This window comes from Halichoeres trimaculatus, unplaced genomic scaffold (assembly GCF_033239565.1).
Source record: "Halichoeres trimaculatus isolate MK-OKI-2021-1 unplaced genomic scaffold, fHalTri1.1 fHalTri1_scaffold_14, whole genome shotgun sequence".
NCBI lineage: Eukaryota > Metazoa > Chordata > Actinopteri > Labriformes > Labridae > Halichoeres > Halichoeres trimaculatus.
In genome coordinates, this window is record NW_027437192.1 from 33,327,746 (window position 1) to 33,348,734 (window position 20,989).

General features: G+C 40.0%; 1 protein-coding gene across 1 annotated transcript; it reads left to right on the forward strand.

Annotated features, from left to right (window-relative positions):
* Positions 1-3,283: 3,283 nt before the first annotated feature.
* On the forward strand, positions 3,284-15,572 carry LOC141803025 (CMP-N-acetylneuraminate-beta-galactosamide-alpha-2,3-sialyltransferase 1-like). Its single transcript, XM_074686887.1, has 7 exons — positions 3,284-3,427; positions 3,817-4,083; positions 10,281-10,477; positions 10,613-10,792; positions 12,563-12,608; positions 12,701-12,820; positions 15,280-15,572. Exons 2-7 carry the CDS (start codon positions 3,850-3,852, stop codon positions 15,445-15,447), a joined length of 945 nt encoding a protein of 314 aa, XP_074542988.1. The 5' UTR covers positions 3,284-3,427; positions 3,817-3,849; the 3' UTR covers positions 15,448-15,572.
* The last annotated feature ends 5,417 nt before the right edge of the window (positions 15,573-20,989 follow it).

Here is a 20,989-nt window from a genome sequence, read left to right on the forward strand (position 1 = left end):
TAGTGGACAGAGAGTCAGAAAAGATAACGTTGCTATCACCAGAAGAAATGCTGAAAACAATCTTTGCCTTTTTTAAAGTTTTCTCAGGGCTATCTCTGAAAAGATGGCAACCCCCCCTCCCCCAACCACAGTCCACAGTCCCCGAAAAAAACCAGGAAGAAAACGAAAGTTGAGCTGAGCCTAAATGGAACAACTAAGGACAAACTTCCTAGAAATGTAGCAGAGTGATAGTCATAAGCTTCCGACAAAACAAGTGCTAAAGTGAAGTTCAGTAAAAAAAAAAAAAAAAAACCTAAGCACAGAAGTCAAGTAAATGTACTCTGTTTCTGTCCACCTCTGAACACAACAGAACGTGGGAAAAGTGAAGCACTGTGGATACTCTCCAGATGCACTGTAGATTTATATTTGGTCATAACTTGCATGTGAAACCGAATAAGGAAGTCATGGTTTCCTGACTGATGCTTCATCTGTGAAAAGAGTAGAGACGTCTGTTTCGCCTTCCTTTCTGTGAGTACTGTCTCCATCTTTTTCTACTATGTTGCTGAACAGCCCTGGGCCTGTCCATCAAGCTGTGTGACTGACAGACAGCTGGAGTCACAGAACAAGGAGTTCCTGCTCTTCCCTCTCTATTGATAAGTCTCTCTTTATCCATGTTGGGCTGTAAAACCTCAAACCTGTTGACTCCTGGTCTGGCTCCACTGTCTGTTTGTCATCTTAGTCAAGATAAATATGAACTGATTTTGGCACAGTTTCTTTTATTTTGAAAGTCTCTAGGTGTTTTGGGGTAGTTTCTGGTCATGACTTCCTGTCTCACTCAATCTAACCTGAATTAATGCGTCAGAGCTTTCTGTCCATCAAAAATAGGATGGTTGTGTTTTACCTGCAACATGACGGACTGAACGGACTCCAGTGTGAGTTGACACATTGACTTGGATGGAAACCTGTCTGATCCAGTGCTGTGATGGAGTGGAGACGGACTGCAGATGCATCTGGTGTATTTCGGCCATCATGAGACACAGATGGTGACATCAGGGAGTGACAGTCAGTTTACAGTCTTCACAGATAGTGCTGTGATGCTGATAATGGAAACATGCGCCAAAAAACCCCGTACCTGTTTACTTTGGCAAAATAGCTTAAAATTGAAATCTCTGCACTGCTTGTTGTTTGTCTCTAATAACAAAGAATAACAACAATCCCAGATTCCTTTTCAGCACTGTAGCAATAGTCATAGCTCTGCTGGGCCATGTAGTCCTCCGTCACTTTGCAGTTAACTTCTTGATGAAAGACATCAGAAATGGGAGACAACATTAGTAACCTCTTGCCTTTAACTGCAGTAGAATCTGTCTGGCTGTGAAATCACAGTGACCAAAGCAAAACATCAGTTGCATAATCTGCAGTTTTGCCACACATTTCTTTATTTCTGGGACAAAATCCACATTTTTATCAAGTTTAAGTTGTCATCCTTCATGTAGGTTGACTAAAGACTTCAACTTGCACATAAATCATAAAAATATAAACAGTTTCATTTATAATTACAAAGTTTAAAATACCAAAAAGAATCACAAAAGTTACAATCCTGAATTGATTTGAATCATTAAACACTGAGGTATGAATGTACATTAGAACGTTTATCTCCATTACTCTGCCAAAGGTGTAAACTTGACTGGGATGGGACAGGTATTCCTTTGTTTGTCACTGCTCATAATAAAAATAAAACAATACAAACAGAAATACAAACAACACAAATACAGAAATACAATAAAACAAGTGCCCCCCAATACAACAGAGAACCAAGATCAAAAGATTTGCTACAAACCCTTTTTTCTCCAAATTTTCTGACACACACACACACACACACACACACACACACACACACACACACACACACACACACACACACACACACACACACACACACATGCTTCTGGCTTTAAACAAAGTTGGAGAGTGACAATACATCCAGCTTTGTGCAAGTTCCAGGGCACATTTCAAGTTTGAACCCTAGTTTAGTGGGTGGCTGTATGTAACGCTACTGAAAGACCAGTGCTCTAAGACATGTCAGTAATGTTTAACGTTAGTGAATCCTGGTTCTGTCCTGCCAGTCATCTACCAATCAGAGCTAACGTAACCTCACTCTTCATTTTATTGATAGACTCTCAAGTTTGAACAGACCACTGCAGAATAACTGCTGACTGTGGGTTGGAATCAACATTAGCACAAACAGATTAGCCCTTTTAGCCTTTAGCTCATGCTCTATCTCTCTCCTGTTTAACTTTCTTCTGCTCTTCTGTCCTCATCTGTCTGACAGTTAGGCTCCAGTGTCCACCATCACTATAAAATTAATCACAGAAATCGTTTTCAGCAGAGATAAACACAGATCTCTCTTCTCTCTACTAAACTTGGTCAGTAAGCTTGGTGTCATAGAGACTTAGTTGTGCTGTAAATCCGTCTGGTCCTGCTCAACCTGATTGGAAAGCTGAGAAATAGCATTTAGAAACAGCCTATTTTGGTGCTGATAATCTCATTTCAAAGTGTGGATTAGGATCAGGCATAGATCTAGAAGGGAGACTTTTTCAAAATCACCCAGAAACTCCTTACAGGAACTTAAAAAAGACAAATGCTAAAGATGTTGATAATTTAAAAAAAAATGATGCACACACCTTTAAGGTTTCTCAGAGGAAGTGTCATCATTTGCTAAGATAAAACTAACAGCTGTTATTCTAACCCTGTATTAAATGAGTTTTTAATGACTAAATAAGTGAATTATCCCAGGAAAAAAAAGTGTCCAAAAGGATAACTTAGGCCAGTTCTTTCATTGTAACAACAGCTTTAGCATGCATATGTGAAGTATAATGTCAAGTAAAAGAGCTGTGCTAGGGTCTTAAAATAGTTTGATTCCACTTTTTAATATAAATATGCATCACAACCATGTTATTAAAATATTATTACATCAAAAAATACATTTGAGGATTATCTTTTACATTCTTTATAATCATAATAGCTTTGAGTTGTTCCATCTGGCATATCCAAAAAGCATGAAGAGTGTTTATAAATTTAAAGATTTAAACACGCAGATGTTTTTCAGTTTCTCCAGTTTAAAATTACCTACACAAGCTTTAATGCCCTGGGTTTTTTATGTAGAATATTTCTAACGAAAATAGAATGTTTAAGTTTTCTTGAATCCTGAAAATGAGGTCAACTGTTTCGCTTTCTACAACTTCGTCCCTTTGTACAGACCCCGCCCCCTTCTCACCTCGGTCTCAGGCCAGTTTGTGCTCTCTGCACACTTCCTCCCGTGTTTTCATGCAGACTTTCTACTCCTGACTGTCCGCGTCTCCCCACTCTCAAACTCTTTCCTCTTCCTGTGTTAGTGTACGGACAGACGGACACATGGAGAGGACTCCGGGCTGGAAGACTTTCTGATCAGGTGAGCTAAGACGGAGACGATAATGTGACATGTTTTCACCAACAGGGCTTTAGATCCCATATGGTGCCGTTATACCGCTCAGGCTGAGTGGTTAAAAAGAATGATGCACATCCTACAGACTGAGTACTTTACCAATGGGTGATGTGTGACTTCTTCTACAACCACAAACAGACACAGTAAACGTAAAGGTGCAGTAAACCTCACTTTATTCCTATGGGGGTAAAACAGTAGTAATGTGACGCACACTGAAAGTTGGCAGCTTTCTCTGAATTTCACGACTTAATGTTTTGTATTTGTACAACCTGCCGTTTAACCGCACACCGCGCAGCTGTATGTCTCTGTCACCTCTGTATTCATTCCTAATTCCTTCTTTCTCCTTCGGGTCACAGATCAGAGGTGGTTGCGCCCTGAGGACGGCAAAGATGTTCACCAAAGTAAAGGTGGTCTTCTTCCTGTTGGGTCTGACCGGCATCTTTCTCTTCATGAAAGGATATGTGAGGCAGCGCCCCCTGCAGTTGAACGGCATGGCCTGCTCCTGTGACATTTGCTCCGCAGACGATGGTGATGCATGGTTTTCAGAGCGTTTCAACAAGTCTGTGGAGCCGTTTTTGACTGCAGAATACGCTCTGCCAGAGGACGCGTTTCAGTGGTGGAAGGTATGTGGCTGGGGAGACCTGATTTCCAGAAATAAGATAAATAATCCTCACTTACTACAGACAAACTTAAAGCATGAGAGGTTGTAAGACAGGAGGATTTTAGGAGGCTTTGTAAAATCAATCTTTATCCAGCAACCCCATCCACTTATGACCCTAAACTACAAATTGGTCAATGAAATGAATCAGTTACTTTACAATATATATATATATATATATATATATATATATATATATATATATATATATATATATATATATATATATATATATATATAATAAACTTTAGTAAAATAAAGTAAAGAAAACACACCAAATGAAAAACATATCAATGTCTTAAAAGAGAAAAAGACAGAGCAGCAGAGCCAAGTGAAGAGTGACACACATATAGACTGGATATAGTGCTTATTGAGCCTCATTAAGATGCCAGGTCCCTAATATTCCTTCTAGGGGTGCAATGTGAGAGTGATTTTTTTTTCAGTAATCAGACAGAAATGAAGTAATACAACAGAAATGAAGGATTTAATTTTCTTCTCTGTAAAAAGAAATATATATATATATATATATATATATATATATATATATATATATATATATATATATATATATATATATACATACATATATATATATATATATATATATATATATATATATATATATATATATATATATATATATATAGTCATACTAATTTCCTATAACATTATTAAATATTGACAATGACCAGTGCTCCTCAGCTCAAAATAAATAAGTACTTTTAAAAGTATTATAAACAGTCTGGAGGGGAACATTACCTCTACTTTTCCACATCTCCCATAGTATTGGTTTCACTTTGATCTAAATTCATATTAAAGTAAAATGTGGAGTAAATCACAAGCTACAGTTTAAATCACTGATGCTGGCTCCATCCTCACAGCCTGAAACACTTCAGTGATAAACACACTGGTGCAACAATCTAGATTCTGTTATTTATATCAGGGCTGAAACCATTCCTCTGATATTTCTAGTACCTCGATTACAAAAGTGATCAAGGGGTTCCTCTGCCCTGAGGAACTATTTGATTTTTTCAAAGCTCAAAACCTGATGTTTCACCCAGACTACTTTTAATGTGGCACATAACACTGAAGTCACACAGGCCAAGGAAACAGGAAATCACTGTTGCCAAATCGATGACTTTGCTATATTTAAAGTCCCTGTGAGGAGTTTCTGGGTGATCTTGAAAAAGTCTCTCTTCTAGATATATGTCCAATCCTAATCCACACTTTGAAATAAGATTATCAGCACCATCACAGGTTATCCCTAAATGCTACTTTGTAGCTTCCGCTAGGCCAAAGGCTAAAACATATGCCAAAGGCTAAACACAAGCTTAAGGCTAAAACACAGGCTAAGGCTAAAACATAAGCTAAAGTCTGAAACATAAGCTAAAGGCTGAAAGCATCAGCAGAAGAAGCAAGATGGGATTGATTTACAGTACGACTAAGTCTCTATGACAACACCAAGCTGACTGACCAAGTTTAGTGAAGAGAAGAGAGATCTGTGTTTATCTCTGCTGAAAATGATTTCTGTGATTAATTTTGGAGTGATGGTGGACACTGGAGCCTAACTGTCAGCCAGAAAAAGGAGAGAAGAGCAGAAGAAAGATAAACAGGAGAGAGATAGAGCACAAGCTAAAGGCTAAAAGGGTTAATCTGTTTTTGCTAATGTTGACTCCAACCCACAGTCAGCAGTTATTCTGCAGTGGTCTGTTCAAACTTGAGAGTCTATCAATAAAATGAAGAGTGAGGTTACGTTAGCTCTGATTGGTAGATGACTGGTAGGACAGAACCAGGATTCACTATCGTTACACGTCACAGACATATCTTAGAGCACTGGGTTGTGAGTAGAGCTAAATACTCCGGGACAAACTGACAAAGTTTGCTTGTTGTCACATTAGCCTACAGGTACATCATAGCACCGGGTTGCTAGTAGCGCTACATATCGACAGCTCATGGCATTATAAAGTTGCGTGCTTGCTGTCACGTTTCATACAACATGACTACGTAACTGTACTGATAAATACCTTACCTTGTGGCGTTGTATTCAGTAAAAAGTTGACTTGAACAAAGAAAATTTGTTCCAAAACAGATACATGGCTGGTTAAAGGTCATGTCATTACAATAATGTGCGTGAGACTCCAGGCCTGAAGGTGGCGCTGCAGTCCAACTGAAACAAATCCACCTCACAGCATCTTTAACGATTTTTCACAACCATTCAGACTTTTCTTCCCTTCAAAGAAAGTGACCAGTGACAAGTCGAGCAACTTCTCTTGTAAAGCTTGTATTGACCTCAGCACCCTCTGCTTTTCCATGAGCAGCGGGTGCTGAGCCCCTCCCCTATTCAAAACACTGCAGCAGTCTCTCTCAGCTGCTCCCAGAGCAGGAGACTACTCACAAATGAACAGCACTTATACTTTTCTCTTTTGGGTCAGTTTTGCTGGTCCCAAGCTTGGATAAAGGAGGAGGGTTGATATTTAGACAACAAAAAAACAAAACAAAAAAAACAAAGATCAACCAAAGAAGGTCAATGTATAGTTCTAAACACATGTACAACGTGTGCGGTTACATGCTTTCTGTCCTTTCTGTCTGTTATTCCTGTCTCCTTCAGCATCCACCACAATTACATTTAAATTTAAATTACTTGTTATGCAAATTAGGTGATGACATCACTCCATGAAAACACAGTGCTATAGAGTGAAGAGGATGACAAATAAGAACACATTAGAACTAGCTGGGCAGTTGTCAAATTTAGCTCACAAGTCAATGATGGGTCGAATTTCAAGAAGCGCTGGAGCCTAATGTGCTCCAATACAACAGGCTCCAATACATCATCGTTTTAGTCTGAACTCTACCAAGACTCAAAACCTGATCCAGAATAGGTCTGAGTCAAGGTTAACCTGTCTCATTTCTAACCAGTCACTGGTTTTCACTTGTCTCAAACTAAATTTAATTGAAAAAAATCTCTGTAACTTAACAAAAATAAGCTTTATTCGGTTACTTGATGAATTGATGAAATTTTCAGTAGTAAACTATTGGATAGCTGCAGCTAGGGATGTACACCTTTCACAGTATCAGTACTCAAAGATAACAATTTTTTGTACTTTTGTGTGTGTTTATGTGGTAATATGAGTTTGTTTAGTAATAAAACCTCAAAGTTTTTCAACTTAACAAATTTAGTGCTCAATATTTAGTGCTCAATATTTAAACTTGCAATGCTGTGTTCATGTCCAGTATGAAAAATCGCTTTCTCTTCTACTTTCTCACAGTCACAAGGATGTGCTTAGGTACCTAAACATGGTACCATTTGATTTTACGTACTCAGGTACTCTGTACTGTCCATATGGAATTCAGTTGATACCTATAAAAGTACCTGATTTGATACCCATCCTGAGCTGCAGCCCTAATTTTGTTATTTGTGTAGTAGTGAGTAAGTTGTTGTTGTTGTTGTTGTTACCCTGGCCTCCACACTAACTTTTTCACTGGTACCACTGGTGCCACCAACTTTCCACGTTGGTCACACCAGCACATGACCTGGCCGGGGTGTGGTCACAGTAACTTAAGTTATGATATTGTGCTGTCAGTATCAAGTATGTCTGCAGCAAACACTGGCTGACAAAACAGGTTGTTTATTTTATAGAACGTCAAAAGAAGACAACAAAATGTCTTTTAAATAAAGGTAAAGAATAACAACAGACATGCATGTGTTTGCATGTATTTACATGTCATGGATATTATAGTTGACAAAAACATTTTCCTTAAAGTAAAAAATAAAAACTAAGCATCACATGAAACGAAAACTAAGTAAACCAACAAAAACTGTAACCTGAGTTTAAAAACTAGCTAAAATAAACTAAAATGATAGAGAAAATGATTTTAGTTTCTTTCACTCTGTCTCATACATAAACTTATTATTTTATTTTATTCTGTAAAGATATTTTTTGTGCCCTTATACCTTTAATCAGATAGTAGAGAGGACAGTAGACAGAGCAGGAAACAGGGCAAGAGTGGGGAGTGATGTGCGGGAAAGAGGCCACAGGCTGGAGCACAACCAGCCATCCATGAGCCAGGCTGGCTCATGGAGCGTGACCTTAACTACTAGGCCATCTGCGCTCCATAAAATTATTATTATTTTAAACAGACCGACCAATCAGGAGAGCTGACAGGCTGCTAACACTCCTGATCTGGGGAGAGTCTTCAGCTTTTCGACCATTTCTCCCCCTGTTCTCCCATCTTGTATTTCTCCTGGTTATCCCCCAATTTTAATTGTGGTCCTGTGATCTCAAACTTTTTTTTCCTTTTTGAGTCAGCTAAGGTCCTGCACTTGTGACTTCTATCAAAAACTCATAAAACATCCCCCCACCCCTCTCCCTGTAGTTGGTTTGATCCAAAGATGCTGGATGAGACTTTTTCTGACTGTGATCGCACAGACACACACAGAGACAGGTAGCTGTCTAACACTCGTGGATGAGAAGTTTATCAGAGCATGAGCTGTCTGTTTTAAAAAATATGTGTTAACGTGATATGTCATAACTGGTTTAAAAGTTGAGTCATCCTGTGGTCAGCCCTTATCTCTCTGTCTATCATAAGCTCCGTCGACTGCTCTAACATCCTCTTTAAGAAGCAGAGTTTAGAGCTGCGTGAATGTTAAAGAGAGGAGGCTGACTCTTAAATAGTCAAACACTTGTTGTCGTGAACTTCCGTCCTTCTTTGGTGTGTGAAGCTCATATCTGCTGCACGTGTACCTGACGGCGCTCTCACTCTCAGAACAGGAGAGAGTGCAGGTGGAGGAGACTGACTGAGCCAGTAGAAAGAGGGTGACTATCAACCACAGAGTCTTACACAGTGCCTGTGATAGAGGTGGCACTGCAACATGTGCACTCACACAAACGCAACCACATGAAATAATAAAAAAAAAAGGTTGCATATGAAACCATTTTGGTTGCAGTCTGAAGCCCTGTTGTTACCCCATGTTTTTATGTAAAACATATCATAGGTCTTTTATTTAGTTAAGTTTTGAATGTATGGCTCACTTGTTCCATTCATCTTTATCTGTAAACTGTGCCACTGTATGGTGGTGGAGGGGCCTGAGGCCCTCACTGACCCTGGGCAGTTGCCCTTGGTCAGGGCTCTGACAGCAAAGTGGTCCAAAGTGACGGGGACAGTGCAGTCGTAGACTCCTTATGAAGAACAACCCCAGGAAACAGTTCACCCTGGCTGGTGAGAAGTGGGGCCACCTAGAGCCTCACCCTGGAGGAAGACCTGGAGGTTCAGGGCTTAAACATCCAGGAGAGGCTTGGGATAGGGCTGCTGCTCCCACCACATCGAGAGGAGCCAGATGGTTCAAACGTCTGTTGAGGATCCCGGACGCCTCCCTGGTGAGGTGTTTTAGACATGCCCGTCAAGGTGGAGACCCCAAGGTAGACCCAGGACATGATGGAGAGATTTTATGTCTCAGCTGGTCTGGGAATGCCTCAGCCTCCCCTTAGAGGAGGTGGCGAAAGTGACTGGAGACAGGAGCCACTGATCTCTACTGATGTGCTGGAAGATGGATGCATGTAAACGACATGCTTTTACTATTTTCATGTCATTTATCAGAGACCTGTTCCTGTCATTTAGATCAAAAGTCAGCTAACCTCCCTTTGACATGATCAGCCTGTGCTGCTTCCTGCTCTTTATCTAAAGGAGGAAGAGGTTTTCCTCTGCACCTCCTCCTGAAACCATCAGTTAGAGTTTACCTGACTGACTTTGATCTGTGAGATAATAACAGTCATCCTCCTCACTGTGAAGCTTCACACAGCTCTCCACTCTCCTGATGAAGAATAACTCATCATGTCATGTTAACATGTTTAAAAAGAGCTGAAACTGCTGTCTGTGTGTCTGTGACCTGAAGTCAGGGAGGATCTCATGGAGCGTCTTTAGATTGAACCAACTACGGAGGGAGGGGTAGATGTTTTTTTTTTAAGGTTTGAGTATGAGGTACAAGTTCAGGTTTTGTTTTGATTGAAAAAAAAGATTTGCCGTCACGAGAGCATTCTAGAAACACAGGGGTATGATTGATGATTACTATAAGTCAGGAGCACAGCGGGAGAGGTGACAGGTCTGGTTCTGTTTGCCGCTAAGAGGTGAGTGTGCTGACATGAGTCTGTTCTGTTTGTTTCTCAGGTGTTACAGTACGAGAAACGCAGCATTGATGACTTCAGGAAAACCCAGAAGGAACTGTTCCAGGTCTTCCCCCGTACTCCTGACGTTCAGAAAGCCAGCCACGATCACTGCAGGACCTGTGCTGTGGTGGGGAACTCTGGTAATCTGAGGGGGTCACGTTATGGACCACTGATTAACTCTCATGATGTCATCCTGAGGTAAACACACAGGCTTATTGTTATCATTTATTTAGTAAATTGAAATCTGAATCTTTGTTAAAAAGCTAAAAAAAAAACTCTACTTCAAATCTACCCCACGAAGGAAGGTGACTTGTTTCCCTCTTTCTGATTTAGGATGAACACTGCTCGAGTTCAAGGCTACGAAGCAGATGTCGGGGACAGAACTACTCATCGTGTCATGTATCCTGAGAGTAGCATGGATTTGGACAACAACACTCATCTCGTGCTTTTTCCGTTCAAGATACAAGATCTTGAGTGGCTCACAAAGGCCTTCACCACAGGATTTCATGGAACGTGAGTCAGATGAATATGTTCTGTGCAGGGCTTGACATCAACAGCAGCCAACCTGCCAAATGTAGGTGAATTTCATCAGCAGCAGGTAGCACCGCCATTCCCTCTAGACACTTTGGCGGGTTGAATTGAATCTGAAATACTAAACCCATTGCAATATAAGGCTATGACACTACAACTCCCATGAGCACTGCCTGCACACAGTGTTTGCTCATGGTCCATTTGTGACGTCTTTTACTGACCTGAGATTCCAGGTTTGAGTCACAAACTAGCGTCAAAACTCCTGTAACTTTTTAAAAGTGAGGACGTATATTAGATGGAGCTCATTCAAGCTCACACTGCACCAAACTCAGCAGCAACACTCACCTAGAGCAGGGGAGTAGGGGGTTAAGGAGCTCACTTTGGGCCTGACCTATTAATGGTTTGCATGTATAAAAACAAATATAAACTTCAAAGTGCACACAAAGCTGTGCAAAGAGCAAACTCTGTATGGTGACAAAAGGAGAGAGGAGACTGATCGGAGGAGCTTTGATCGAGGAAACAGACTAAGAGGAAGTCTTATTTACTGACAGACACGCCCCTTTATGGAATATCACTCTCTGATTGGACGCTGCAGCGGCTCAGACCTCTCCACATGAAACTTCACAAAGACAGCGAAGTTTAATGAAAGAGAAAAGTTGAGCTGAAAACAGGCACTGAGGATCATTCAGAAACTGATCATAAATCTGGTAATAAAGTGTTTGTTGTGAGTTTAAAGCACAAAACACTGAACACAACCATCATCAAATCAATATAACAGAGGATTAATACAGAAAACTGACTGAAATAATATTTTCCTGAGACACAATAAGGTGGGTTATATTAATAAGTTTCAGAGTTCACGATCAGATGCACTCAGGATAAAGGCTAAATAATTCATAAATAATCTCACAATTACGCATTTTATAGGTAAAGTGATCCCTGTGCTCTAAACAGCACACAGAATAAACAGAGAGCAGGTTTTCTTCATGGTAACGTTTTTGTTAAACTGGTTTAAGGAACAGACAAATCTCTGATACTGTTTCTGTTTGATCAGAGTTATTACAGCGCACATGTGCAGACACACAAACAGCTGTTAGAGCTGACTGACAGATGATCCAGAGGTGATCAGCTGATGACGTCATCACTGGAACACGTCGCTTCATGTGACGCGCCGGAGGAGAGGATGTCCCATTGCTCCAAAAATGAATCTCCTCCGTTCCTCTCTCCTCTCTTCATTTCCTCGCGACTCTCCCATGCATCTCTGGTGGGAGGGACTAAGACGCAATTGAATGACGCAAGTGGAGGAAGGAAGGATGGAACTTAATCGCTTTGAGACGCACCTCTGCTGTTGTGGTTGTATTGCGACTTTCGGCATGTGCCAATGGTTAGACCCCAATTATAAGACAACCCCCCCCATTATTTGAAAAAAAAAAAAAAAACTTGTCTTTTATTTGTGTTAATAAGCTATGTTTACATGGAAACCTGGGATCAAACCCCAAACTTTCCAGACTGTGAGGTGACGGACTTTACCATTGCCTTCTCTGATGTTTTGAACCTCCGGACATGTTAACAGGATCAGTAGGAATCCAATGAAGATATTAAAACTCACATGTTAAAGTTTCCACACAGTCAGTCCAGGTTCTGATGGTCTGGACAGGACACTCTCCTTGAAATGTAGAAGTAACTCAGACTCAGAAAAGAGGACCTTATTTACTTGATGCTGAGTAAATTCTCAGATCTTCTTTTCTACAGATCATATCTACCAGTGAGATCCAAGATCAAGGCCAACAAAAATTTGGTGAGTGTAATTTTTTTTGTGATGTAATGCATTTTAGTGACTGAAGAGATGCTTGATAAACACATTTAAAGGTCATTTCTGTTTTCAAACAGGCCATGGTGATTAACCCGGCCTTTATGCAGTATGTTCATGAAACATGGCTAATGAAGAAGGGCAGGTATCCTTCCACTGGCTTCATCGCTCTGGTTATGGCCCTACATATCTGTGATGAGGTGAGGTCAATTTTCATCAAACCCTTTGAGGGTTTTGAAAAAAAAGTTGTTTTGCAGTGTATGCAAAAGTCAGATAGGCAGTGTCAGAAAGAGGACATACAGTCTGTGCGGGGGACAACAACCTATTTGGAGTCTGGTTTGTGTCTGTGACTCTTTAAGGCTGGCTGAGTTGAATTCTGTCCACATATCGATGCTGAGTTGAGAGAAAGGGAGGACAGTCTTTGTTTACAATGAAGCACAGATTTGGCCACACTTTCTCCCTCGGTAACGTACAGAAGCAGCATGAGCTTCCAAAGCCACAGCCTCTGCTCTTAATATATGAAGCCGAGGTGGAAGTGTCTCATGATGGGCAGGATCCAGCATGACAATATCCATGTTGTTAACCAGCTGAATTAGCATGCTAACAGAAGCCAATGTTTTAGTTTGTTTATAATGATGTTAACAACAGCTAATATTTTAGCCACATTGTGTGCCGTTGTGATGCTAACTGAAGCTTACGTTTCTAACATACTAACAGCCTGGTACAAGAAGTGCCTTTAGTTTGAATAGCTGATTTCTTTACAGCACACATTGTACTGTGTGATGATTTTTGTACATATAACTTGGCAGTTTTAGCCCAACTGTTTACCAAAATTATGCTTACAGCAGCTAACATTTAAACCATATCGTTTGCCAATGATCTTCATTTAATTCCACAAACGAACACACTTTTCACTAAAAGTCATTACAACAGAGCGTGTGAGACTCCGGGCCAGAAGGTGGCGAGACAGTCCAATTAAAACAGATCCTCCTCTCAGTGTCTTTAAGAATTGGAACCTTAAGGAGCAGGATCAGTGAGATCCTCATGGATGCAGAGAGTTTGCAGGCATTCAGATTTAAGAGATCACTTTATGCTAGGCTAGCTCTCCTGTTGTAAGAACAAGTTTCAAAGTTTCAGCAACTCTCTTTGAGACATCAATGCCTTCACTATACGACAGTGATACATTTTAGTGTATGGTTCTTAGACATACACAGATCGATCATCCAGCCAATCGATCAGTCCTTATTTTGGGGGATCTGTGCTAGGCCTATCCAACTGATTATATATACCTCTGGGAAGGTCTGATAGCAAGCCATTGTTGCTTTTTTTCTTTGAGACCTAAAACTCAGGACACTATGGGTTGTTGAAGTTAAAATATAAAGATTTTATTGTTTCACATGTATTGTTCAATGGTTTTTTAGTATAATAAGATTGGAAGATTGAAGGTAAATGCTGTCAGTTATAAAAAAATAAAAATCGGTAGCAGCAGGTCAGGCTTTTTGAAGATTGATGATCTTGCATATTGTAATACACATACAAAAGTGACAACAGTGCTTAGGCTAAAAGAACAAAGAGGATAGTCCCAAGATAAAAATCAAGATAAGTGAAAACCAGTAGTCAGGATAAGTTAAAATCAGTAGACAACATGATAAAATTGTGACAGTTATCAAACAAAATGAGAGAAACAGTGCAAGTAATAAAAACATCAGTTACGTTGCAGCTTCCTCTTTGTTGAAAGCACCGATGGTTGCTGGTACAAAGCTGTTTTTGTAGCATCTGGTTTTACAAGCAGGTACCATGAATGTCTGACCTGATGGGAGCAGTGGAAACTTACCACTAAGAGGGTGGGAGTTATCCCTTTGAATAGATAATAGCACAATTAAACAAGTTCAACATGGTCCTGTCAATGTTAAAAGTGGACAGTTTCTCTAACAGAACAGGCGCTGGCGTCCTTTTTTTTACACAGCTTTGCAGCATGTCTCAAAATTCAGTGTGTTGTTGATGCTAGTTCCAAGATATTTGTATGACACACTCCACTATCTGACCTTTTAAAATTGTGGCCTCGTGATTGGAAGGCCTGTTTTTATGAAAGTCAATGTACATGTCTTTCGTTCTGAAAATGTTAAGCTCAAGGAAAAATGTATTCACACTTTAAAATGAGATAATCAGCACCAATGAAGGTTATCCCTAAATGCTAATTCGTGGCTTCCCAATCGGGTTGAGCAGGACCTATTTCTGTGATTAATTTTGTAGTGATGGTGGACACTGGAGCCTAACTGTCAGACAGAAAAAGGACAGAAGAGCAGAAGAAAGATTAACAGGAGAGACACAGAGCACGAGCTAATGGCTAACACAGGAGCTAAACTCTTTGTGCTAATGTTGATTCCAACCCACAGTCAGCAGTTATTCTGCAGTGGTCTGTTCAAACTTGAGAGTCTATCAATAAAATGAAGAGTAAGGTTACGTTAGCTCTGCTTGGTAGATGACTGGCAGGACGGAACCAGGATTCACAGGGTTTCAACAGGCTGCCCACTCAGAAAATAAGCTGACCATTTTTTATTTCAGTTTGATTTTAAAAACAAAAAAGTAAAGAAACAGTTTGATAGCTGCAAAGATCATTTTTATCATCATCATTGATGTTGAATTTTCTGTTTTCCAGGTCCATGTTTTTGGCTTTGGAGCAGACAAAGATGGTAACTGGAGTCATTACTGGGAAGCACTCAGGGATAAGAAGTTAAGAACTGGAGTACACCCTGGTACTCAGGAGTATGACATTATCATTAAACTAGCCAAACAACTGAAAATCAAGTTCTACAAAGGGTGGTGATCTCAGAATGAGCTTAATTATTTATTTATTTTGTGTCAGATTTAATGGACGCGGCTTGTGCAGGGTGGTGGACGGTGATGGTCAGGAAATCTTTTTAGAGCCCAGATGCAAACACAACTTCAAACCCCCCCCCCCCCCCCCCCCCCCCCCCCCCCCTTGCATTTTTAATAGCACTTAATATTTCCGTTGTATTCACATCCTCAGGATACTGCTGGAAAATGTGTGATAGATTTTTCTGTGTGTGTGTGTGTGTGTGTGTGTGTGTGTGTGTGTGTGTGTCTGTCTGTGTCTGTGTGTGTATGTGTGTGTGTGTGTAATTCTATCTCCTTGGCCTGGCAGAAAAATGCCTCTCTTGTAAATGAGATGGATAAGTTTTAAAGTTATACACTGGAATTCACAGTAAATTTTAAAAGTTTTGTTTATAGTATCTCTGTTTTACATAGAAAGTATTTTTTTTCTTTTTTTTTTTTAGAATTTGGACTCTAACATGGTTGAAAACAGAGGTTATCTGTTCAGATGTCATATTATAATAATTAAACTTAACCAGCTCAGGTCTTTTGATCTGAAAGATGAAGCTGACTACTGTTCCTGAAATGGGAAGACATCCAACAGAGCTAATAGCTCAGTACTCATAGACACCATCAGGAGCAGGTACACCATCTCCAGTCTGGAGTAGTCTGGACTGAAGTGGTCCTCATGGAAGAGCTGCAGCCAAATCCCCAAACCTCTGACATGGAAACAAGCTAAGAGACTCGACTATGCACCAAAACAAAGGAACTGGGGGGCAGAAGGTGCTCTGGACCAGTGAGTCAACATGAGAACTGGTTCTCTGTAGCAGAGGGCAGTTTGGGGCTGAACTTCTGCCAATGGACTTGTAGATTTGGATGAATGCTGGCCTCACTGTGCTGAGAGAAACAAGCGGATATTTACAGTTCATTCACACTGGGAGGTGTCTGATTTTAATCGCAGCAGGACAGCGACCATGCGTCTGTGTCATGACAGACTATCTTCAGCCGAAATAAGAAGTCCTGGAAGTGATGGTACAGCCACCACCAAGCCCTGATCCCAGACATAGACACCATGAAGTCTGGGATTGCATGGAGACACAGATCTAATGAAGTCTACACCCACAGAAGATCTGTGCTTGGTTCTCGAAGACGGTTGGAGCAGCCTACCAGCAGAGCTCACTCAGGTTTTAGAAACGTGTGTGAAGAGAACTAATGCTGTTTGAAGGAAAATGATGGACACCAAAGATTCTTCTTATGTACATTCTCTGCATTTTTTTAATTGATGAAAATAAACTATGAACACCTGTGTTGCAAAAGCGTTCATGATGAGCTGCTCAACTTGTTCCAGTTTGAGGAAATTTCAAACCGTTGTTGACTAAAAGTTTAAGTGTAGAGTCTTCCTTGATGATTGTATAGGTGATAATTACAGTGGAGCATTGTTTCGAAGACGCCTTTTATCCCTTGAACGCAAAGTGTTCTACAACAATAACAACAGAGATCACAGTGAATTGCAAGAATTGAGAAGTAAACTAATTACCCTTAGAAATGTGTAATGTTGAAAGATTTAGCAGTAGAAAGGATGGTTTTACCCTCGTAACTGGGAGGTCATCTGCATATGCATGTGTGCATTTTGTACTTTTGTCCTCCCCCAGAAAAATACTTTATTATCAATTTAGCTGTCTAACTAAATACGTAAAAAAAAAATTGACAAGAGCGAGTTAAACAGCCTGACAGCTAATATTTGGCGCCCTCAACTAAAACCCCACTTTTAGAGGTTAGCACAGGCTCCAAATAACAGAAAGAGCAGATTTTTGGACAGACAGACATTCCTTGTGGATCACAGTCTGCTCCTTGTGGACAGTGATCCTCCAGTTCACTCATTCCTGGGTTCACACATCACCAGTGTGATGACAGAGACTCCGGCTCTTACTAACCCTCATGTGGACGTCAGGTGTTCAAAATGAACCTATAAGTGGACTTCAGGGACCTCCTTCCTGTGGGGACATTGTGTGATTTATCCTCCATAGTAACAGGTCAGCCAGTGAAGAGCGGCAGAGTTGTGTTGTTGCTAACCTGAGCATATAAAGTTTGCCCTTGACTCTCCTCGGGAGCTCTTTGGTAGAACTCTGTGAAAACAATGAAAAGTTGTCTTTTTATGTTGTGGGCTGGGCTCTGCTTCAGGGTGACGGCTGTGTTTACAAAAAGACTGATAACTCTGATCATTACAACATCCCCCTTTAAAGTAGGATTTGACAAACAGCCTCATCTTTCATCTAAGTGAGGAAGTTACCAAACCACTCCTTGATCTCAGTCCTGCTCCTTTTTTTTTATAACTTTAGAACAGGGGAATATGGGTACCTTTCACATTGCCAATAATACGGTACTGATGCCAGGTACCTGGCCATCAATAGCAGTACTGAAAGGTACTGATTTTTAGTACTTTTGTGTGTGTTAAGGTGGTAATTAATATTGATTTGTTTATGACAAAATCTCAAAGTTGAACATATTTATTCCTCCTTATACAAACTTTCAATGCTGTGTTCATGTACAGTATGGAAAATCGCCTACTCTTCAACTCCATTACAGTCACAAGGATGTGTGTAGGTACCTACTGTTTGATTTTGAAAGTGCGGGACGTTCTGAAAGTGCGGGACGCTCTACTGAAGAACTTTTTAAAATCCGGCCTAACTACTGACCGCTTAAAGTTCACTGCAGCAAGAAATAAAACCACTCAGACAATACGGAAGGCTAAAGCAAACTTCTCTTTAACAATCTTGGAAGGAGCAAAGGGTGATGGGAAAAAGCTTTGGCAAAATATTAATAAATTGACAGGCAAACAGAATAGACAAAATAACAATGATTTGGAACTCATTATTAATAACCAACGAGTAAAAAGCCCAGATACCCTAGCCTCTGAACTAAATAACTTCTTCTTAAAATCTGTAGAAGATATCTCAAAACTTTTTCCCCCCCTGACAACAGTGCTGACCCTATTAATCTCGGGATGGAGGGGAGGGGGTACTCTGCCAGTGGTGCCAACTGGAGGGCTGGCGCCACAGGTAAAGGACCAGTGTTTGACATTCGACCTATCACAGAGGGTGAAGTAGTCGACATCATTGGCTCTAAATAACTCTAAGGCCAAGGATGTCCATGGTATTGATACCATGTTACTGAAAACTTATTAAGACTCCCTTTCTGGTCCCATCACCCACCTAATTAACCTGTCCATATGCAATGCTGTAGTACCACACTCATGGAAAATGGCCATAGTCAACCCTATCTTTAAGTCTGGAGACAGGACAGATATGAGCAACTATAGACCTGTTAACATCCTCCCTGCCACCTCCAAAGTGATAGAGAAATGGGTATTAGCCCAACTCACGGACCACTTAAATTTGGGCCATACTCTGTTACACCCTGCACAATTTGGTTTTCTGAAACACCATTCTACAGAGACAGCCATTAATCTTTTTTTAGAAAAAACCAGGCACTTTCTGATAGGACATCATATGTTGGAGCAGTATTTTTAGATTTGAAAAGGGCATTTGATACGGTGAATCATGCGGTCCTGATAGACAAACTTCCTCTTTTAATTTCTCAGAAAAAGCTATCATGTGGATAAAATCTTATCTAGCGGACAGAGAGCAGTGTGTGGCTGTTGAAGGGATTAAATCCCCACACCTTAAGTGTAAAATGGGGGTCCCGCAAGGGTCGATACTTGGGCCAATACTATTCTCGCTCTATATCAATGATATGCCACTTGCATGCAAAAACACTCATAAACAACTATACGCAGACGATGCAGTAATATTAACATCATCTAAATCAATCCAAGAGACCGCCCACATTCTTACAACAGAACTAACCCACATCTACGACTGTAGAAATCGTGTGTCAGTCTGAACACCAAGAAAACCGTCTGCATGTATTTTTCTAAAACACCAAAGGTCATAACTCACTCCAGTATTTTCATAGGAGGAGAGGAACTTGAACTTGTAAACGAGTTCAAGTACCTAAGAGTCACTCTAGACCCCACCCTCTCCTTCAAGAGTCACATAAACAAGATTTCGAAAACAATGAAATTCAATCTTGCAAATTTTAAATCCATTAGGTCATCATTAACAACAGAGGCAGCTAGAGTTTTTATGCATGCAATGGTTTTTTCTCATATTGAATACAGGTTCACTAACTGGTCATTTACTACCAAAACTGTGCTCAGCCAGGTGGAGTAGCTATACAAAAGAGCAATAAAAAATACCGGACAAAAAAACAGTTACATATCATCATTGTCATATTCTTAAAAAATATGGTCTCCTTAGTTTTGATAACTTCACAACTTTTAAATATGCCTGCACAATATTCAAGATTTTGAAAGGTTTAGCATCGCCCCCACTGTCTGCTTATGTTAGACAGAATGACAACATCAGCCATACAACCAGGGCAACCAACAGAGGGGACTGTGTAATTCCACTCAGACGCACCTCACAGGGGCAGACAGTGCTGTCAGTCGCAAGCAGTCACATTTGGAACACCTTACCTGTTATGATAAGGGACTGTTATACATATGCCGCATTCAAAAAAAACCTAAAGAAGTGGCTGTTAAGTAAACAAAACTGCAATCATGATCTCTGATAACAAATAAATGTCACCATGTCACCTTTTGCATAATCATGTTACATTGTTAATATTGTGCAATACCACTTTGTCACTTTGTCTATGCACTGGTAATCATATTGTAGGACAAGAGTTAATGATGCCATGTCATCACTTCTTGGACTACAATTTATTTATATAACTAACTGATTATCCTCATCTGACCATCCATCACCTTCTTTAATTTATTTATTTAGTAAAAAAATTTCTCTCTCTTCCATTTATTTATTTATCTTTTTTTTTTTTTTCCTCTCTCTTTCGTTACCTTCCCTCTACTCTCCTTTTTTGGCCTCATCCGCAGTCTGATTATACCATAACTGGCATTAACCCTTAAACACCATAATTAAATCAATACATATGACCTGGACTTGCATTGTTGCAGCCCCATCTATCTCCATCCACCTCCTTTTTTTTTTTTTTTTTTTTTTTTTTAATTCCTCTCTCTCTCCTTTCTTGAATTTTTTTCACTGCTTATTTATCCACGAGACCTGGCACTTTAAATGTGATTTTAATGTATTGTAAAATGTTTTATTTTGATAGTGTTTCTCTGTTCTTTCTTTTCTTTAAAAAGAAACAAAACAAGAAGAACAGACTCCTTTAAATATTATACTTGTATTCTATTGTATTTTTTTTTACCTGTTTGTTTTTATATTTTAGCTGGGGGGGACTTCCCATGGAAATTAGCTTGGTAGCTAGATTTGGGTACATTTACATTTTTTTTTTTTTTAAGTGTGTATGAATTTACATTGTCCCTCCCTATCAAATAAACTAAATTGAAATTGAAATTTTACACACACACACACACACACACACACACACACACACACACACACACACACACACACACACACACACACACACACACGATAGATAGATAGATA